Source organism: Gavialis gangeticus, unplaced genomic scaffold (assembly GCF_001723915.1).
Source record: "Gavialis gangeticus isolate Ggan-Ray unplaced genomic scaffold, GavGan_comp1, whole genome shotgun sequence".
Taxonomy (NCBI): domain Eukaryota; kingdom Metazoa; phylum Chordata; order Crocodylia; family Gavialidae; genus Gavialis; species Gavialis gangeticus.
The window spans coordinates 24,716,676-24,723,037 of NW_017729002.1; the positions used below are offsets into that span (position 1 = coordinate 24,716,676).

Genomic DNA, 6,362 nt, shown 5'->3' on the forward strand with positions numbered 1-6,362 from the left:
CGATTCAGATTCAGCCCAAATTGGGGACTGTGATTCAATTTATTGATTCAGATCACTGTCCCTGATTTGATTTGGCCAAATCCAAATCTGAAGATTTGATGCTGATTCAGAGAATCAGCAATTTGGCCATAGACACCACTTTAAATGTTTTTTCTATGTACCTTGAGGTACCAGGTGTGGCTCATGAATGTTGCAATGTTGGGGTGGATGGACCGTTCAACAGGAGGGCAAGGGGGGCCCCCCCACGTGCTTTGTGCTGAATCTGGAAGTGGACTGGATGTACTTCCAGACCACTTCTGTGTCCGCAAGAGAGTGTGCTGGGGGGGCCCCCGGTGTCTCCCTGGCTTGGTGATCAGCCACAGGGGGACCCCAGGTGCCCCCCCAGACCCAGGAGGCACCAGTCACTGAGCCGAGGGAGTGTGGGGGCCCCCCGTGGCATGCTCCCTGGTGGACCCAGAAGTGGACCCGAAGTGCTTCTAGTCCACTTCCAGGTCTGCTGCTGAGCATGCTGGGGAGCCCACCGCACACCTGTTGGACACTCCATCTACCCCACCATCGCAGCATTCACGAGCCGCCTGATACCTTGAGGTATGTAGGAAAAACATTTAAAGCTGTGTCTATGTCCAAATCTCCAAATCTTTCTGAATCTCTCTGAATCCGACTAAAGGGTCTCCTGATTCGATTCAGATTCAGTGATTTGGCCACCAAATTAGGTGGAATCTCCACCAAATCGAATCAGGGACTGAAGCTTTGCATAGCCCTAGTATGCACATGTAGACATGTGCCTGAACCGCTCAGTATTTTTAGTTACTGCACAGTAAATGTGCACGTGTAGATGTGCCCACTGAGAAGAATTTGTTTGCTTGTTCCTCTTCCCCCTATACTTGTAACAAGATGAAAGCTTGGAGAATGATGAAGTCAGATACTGTAGCATATTAATCTACAAACTGCAGAAGCTATAATGGCTTAATTTTTTCCCATAGAAAAATGCAACACATGCCACCTACAGCAACACTCTTTATCTGGCAGATGGGATTATTGTTAGAGACAATGAAATAAATATTAATTTTTACTGCTCCTACCCACTGGATATGAAACTCAGTCTTAAAACAGCCATTGAGCCTGTTATAAGGTATGGGATTGTATATTAATGAGGAGATACTCATCTAGACAAATGATATTCCCATTTATGTTTGAGCTACCATGGTGGATGTTGTGTCAAGGAGAGGCACTGAAGCCATGCTCATACTCTCTATCTTGTGCAATGTTCTGGTAGTACAAGGACAGTAAAAAGATGCTTCAAAGTACTGTTTAAGTATTTCTGGCTTGTGGGGGAAGGGGCAGGGGTGGGGGGATAATCACCTGTTGCTGTAGAACTGGCCAACCTAGTACAACAGCAGCTGTTCCACTCCACATGGATATAGTGATACATCACCACTGGGACTAAGTGTTGCTGGAATGAGCTATGCCCCTAGCTATGAGCTAGTCCTGGGCCAGGAGAATAGCCCAAATGGAGCCATTCCAGCCGAACCCTATGGCTGCTCTACCTTGTGCCAAGGGTTAAAACAGTCACCAGTAGCTCCTGGACTAGTGGATCTCAGTTTTGAAATGGAGTGAGTAGTAAGGATACAGTGTGCATAGTGAAAATCCAAAAGTTAGTGCTAATGAAGTAAGTTTAAACTTGTCTCTTACAGTAGTAATATTTTTGAACAGCAACAAATTATTTTTCCTTGCTGGGGTAGCTGGCTGCTGTCTGGCACTGTCACTAATTACCTAATATATCCCTTATGCTCATATTATATTTTCTCTCCCCACAAGTTGCTTTTTGGTTTAAAAAACAATTCTTTTGTTGTTTTAGTTCCATCAATATCAGCACTGGCGGCACTGGAATGTTCACAGTGCGAATGGCTCTGTACAGGGATCAAAATTACACTTCGCCTTTTGAAGGCTCAAAGGTTGTGTTATCAACAGATGACATGCTATATGTAGGCATAATGTTTGATGATGGAGACACATCCCAGTTTGTCTTGCTGATGGAGAGTTGTTATGCTACCCCTACAAAAAACGCTACTGATCTGACCAAGTATTTCATCATTCAAGATGGGTAAGGCTGATATGCAAAGAATCTTGCCTCTTTCTATCAGCATGTCAACTGACTGTGTGTAATGGACTGGACTTGATGGGGCAGGAGGCCCTTTCCAGTCCTCTCTTCCTAAGAGAGAAGAAAGTCATTAAATCTGTGGCCTGACTAGGACAAATTTTGCCCGAGGCACTTCTCTGGCGATTATTATTGTATCATCAGGGGGACAAGGAGACAACTGTTTTTGTGGAAAGAATTTCAAAATCACAGATTGTCCCCACAAAATGAATAAGAGAATTTCTACTCAGGAGAAAGTTCTGTTTTCAAAAGTGTCCACGGCGGTTAGAAAATGAAGTCTCACAGAAAGGCAATTTTAAAATGCTGTTATTGCCCTTTCCTCTGCTACTCATATGCACCAAGCACTCCTGACGGTTTACCAGTTTCCTCCTGGTTGCTGGTCCAGCTTTGCTATAGGAACCACTCAAACCTTCATATATTTCTGTCATTGGCTTGGCCCAAGGAGGAGTCACAGCCCAGCAAACCTGTTATGTTATGGCAGGCAGGGCAGATCACAGAGATGAGATGAAACAGGACCTGCTTGGCCCGAAGCATTTTGATGTAGTTCTCTTTCCCAACAGTCAATCTTCTCCTTTTTGTGTAACACCCTCTGGCGGCAGTACATTATACTTATCAAATTACCTAGTTAGTAGGTGACTGGCTTTGAGAGCTGGTAACTTCCCTAAGAAAGGAAATCAGTTCCTAAATGTTTACCTTCGCACAATTTAAGTTACCCACTTACTTTAAATTAACCTATTTTTTTTTAACCTGCCAACACTTGGTAAATTTAATATACAACTCTCTTTATGAGCTATTTATACTGTAGCATCTGAAATGCATAACAAACATTGAATGCTAAATCATCTGAAATTCAAGTTATCATTATAGCATGGTTGTAACAGCTTTTTCTTTCAGGTGTGCAAACAGACAGGACTCTGCTATATCAGTAGAAGAAAATGGTGTCTCAACTCAAGGACAGTTTTCCCTTCAGATGTTTAAGTTTGTTGGGAACCATAACCTTGTTTACCTACACTGCCAAATACATCTCTGCGATTTCAGCACTGAAGCATGCAAACCTGTAAGTGCATTTATGACGATCAGAAATTGTAGTTCATTGAGGCAAGGACATTTTTCCATTATTAATAAATGCTGCATTGTAAACACCACTGAAGAGTCTCTAACTGGATTTGCTCTTTGCAGTCCTGCTCCAGAAGAAGTCATGTTGGGCAGCAACAAGAAGAGAGCTACGCTTTGGAAGTGGGACCCATTGCCCGCCAAGGTAAGAGATATCAGCAACATGACAATTGTGCAGTTTTAACCAGCTCAAAGCTCCATATTTCTTTGCTTAGTGGAAACACAGGAAGGTGCACCAGTTTAAGCCAACAAGTATGATTTTAAGTAAATTTAGCTGTTGATGCAATTTGGTGCATGGATATTTCTAAAATCAATTCAAGCTGGGCTTACAGAAGCCCATTTTGCTCCTTTAAATTCATTAGAGCAAACTAAATCAATATTAGGTTTTAAAAGAGTAGTTAAAAAGATGTCTCCATGGAATTGTATGGATAGAAGAGCATAGAGCAAGTTACCAAGCAAGTATATTTGAATACAGACAGATTGCTCCACTGGTCCATCCACTTCTGAATTGGGTATTAGGATCAGGGGCAATGCGTGGGGGTGCATGTGCACCCTCTGAGCGTGGCAGTGCACCCCCTACAAAAAGGTGCTGCTGACACTGTCGGCGGCACCTGTGGGCAGCTGCTGCTTGCCACTTGGTGTTGGTGGTGTCCACAGGTGGTCTGTAATCCCTGCTGGCCACCACCACTGCTGGCAGCACCCCCCTGCTGCCGACAGCACCAGCGGCAACTGCAGGAGCTCCCCTGCTTACCGCCGCCAGGCTCCCACCGCTCCTGCTGGTGCGCTCCCACCACCGCTGTGCCCCCCCAGCTGCCAAGGGCACAAGTCATTCATGATGAGGATGATGCAGTTAGTCAGATGCAGTGGTAGAAACAAATGAATATTCACAGATAGCAATGTAACATCACATAGCTACTCAGAAGAGTTAATATGAAGTGGACTGGGGATTTTTACATGTCAAAAAGAGTGCCATGGATTGCTTCTTATGGAATATTGACTAATTATCTACCAATTGGTAATTTTTTCTTCCACTCCTGCAGGTTTTGAGTTTCTCGCAGACAGCAGTTTCTCTCTCAGCTTTGGTAAGTACCTTTCTGTACCTCATAATTGGAGAAGAAAATATGATGGTCCAGAACTGACCCAAACATCCAGTAAAAACTCAATGCACACAGAAAACAAAAGGAATTCTAAAAGCAGAAATGAAGCGATTTTGTCATTGTTTAGAGAGCTTCTAGGTTGACCTGCCTGCTGTGAAATTACTCCTGATTTACATCATCAAAACCAAGTAAAATCAGAAACAGAGCCACATCATTTTACAGCATGTTTACCTTTAAAAATGCAATCATTAATTCATGAAACATATATTGGAAGGTCAGAAATAATTGTTAGGGAGAATAGGCATGATGTGGGCATTATCTGAGATTATTCTGTTAAATCTGGATACATGTTTGTTTTTCAACAGGACATACAATCTTTTAGGAGTCTTCTGATAATAAACTGTTTCCTTTTCCCAGGTTTACATGCTGCTTGGTCAGTGATCGTACCTGGCATTATGGCTCTGGCTCTCCATGCATTTCCATAATAAAGAGGGCTATCAACTTGGTGAAGAGGTTTTATGTGTACGAGGAATGAAGTAACATTAAGAATTCATAACAGTGCTCTTTGCCTATCATTAGAAGGAGGGGGTGGAGAATATGGCAGAGATAATTATATGGTATGTGGTTTCTTCCTTTAAAAGAAAAGCATGGATTTGTATTTTTCTTACAAGAGAAGCCATTCATTTTGTAGTTGCAAATATTTTGGCTTTACAAAATATACCATTTTGTAAAGCAAGACCCTCTTAGATATACCCCGTACACTTTCTCCCAAAGGATCTGAAGTGTATTCATTCCACTCCATGTATGTCCAGTCATCTCTGGGGTGGAAGACAGAAATTAACAGCTCACGCCACAGTCTGTGTGCAATCCAGGGAGAAAAGACTTGGTCAAGGCTTGAGGATGTATATGGACTGTGAGGCTTACCTCCAGCTCAAAACCTGCTCTTAGTTACAACAGTACAACTTCCAGAAGTCGGTACACTGCATTGGCATAAGTGGAAGCTGAATTTGACCGATAATTTTAATTTTCATCAGCAAAGTGAATACATTCAATTAACTAACTTAATTGAATTCTTTTTCAGTAACAAAAACAAAACTGAAACAGATGTCATTACTGTTAACTGAATTGGACCGAGTAAGCCTGCGAGAACTACTATTGTCCACCTTACTTAGACCCAAGAGAGACCATTCATTTTTTAGTCTGATTTAGATTAATCCTAAATCTGATTTTTTCTGGGTACTAAATTACATATAGTATATATGTTTAATGATTTATAGACTGCAATATGGCCTAACTCCCACAGTTCTTCCATGGGAATCCGTCTTTTCTCTCTTACTCCTTTGATAATTTCAGTCTATATTCTTAAAATCTAACTTCTGCTTGCTTTATCCACTACTTCCTAGGAAGGTGAGAGGAATTTACTTCCTAAGTTAACTACTTTATGTGACAATATTAAAGAAAGAAGAACCACATCCTGCTTTCTACTGCAGCTGGGCAAACCAGTCAAGTCATTGGTATGGTGCAGTGCATCAGAATGGCATCTGGCCCCTAGAGTATACTGTGTTAGAAACTGATAATGTATGAATACCATGATTGGTATAATCATTGGTGGAAGCACAAGAAATGTTCATAATCATTTTAAACCTGGCTTTATGGGAAATGCAATACAATGCAAATAAATCCTTCCTCTGAATTTCTGATTATGGTCATGTGTCAGATCTTAACTAGTCCTATGCGCATCTTCACTGATTCAGAGAACATCCTCCATACTTATATCCAATAGACTTGGGAGCTCATATGACTAAGTCAGCCTCATCTTTTTCATTGGGTTCATAGGAGACATCTCTTGACTGAGGTAAGGCTAAAGGTCTAAGGACACTCTGGACATTTTTGTCACAGGGAAACATTTTGAGAATGATTTTATTTATAACATTGCGTGGCTAGTTGCACAATATAGGTCACTACATGTTAACTAACGTCTCCCTCCAGAAACC

General features: G+C 41.9%; 1 protein-coding gene across 1 annotated transcript in view; it reads left to right on the forward strand.

Annotated features, from left to right (window-relative positions):
• Positions 1-6,011, forward strand: part of UMOD (uromodulin) — a 21,164-nt gene extending 15,153 nt beyond the window's left edge. Inside the window, exons 5-10 of the mRNA XM_019507693.1 lie at positions 984-1,132; positions 1,859-2,104; positions 3,053-3,215; positions 3,338-3,416; positions 4,312-4,353; positions 4,786-6,011. Coding sequence (XP_019363238.1) covers positions 984-1,132; positions 1,859-2,104; positions 3,053-3,215; positions 3,338-3,416; positions 4,312-4,353; positions 4,786-4,853 — 747 coding nt within the window. The 3' untranslated portion in view covers positions 4,854-6,011. The remainder of the gene's footprint in view (positions 1-983; positions 1,133-1,858; positions 2,105-3,052; positions 3,216-3,337; positions 3,417-4,311; positions 4,354-4,785) is intronic.
• The last annotated feature ends 351 nt before the right edge of the window (positions 6,012-6,362 follow it).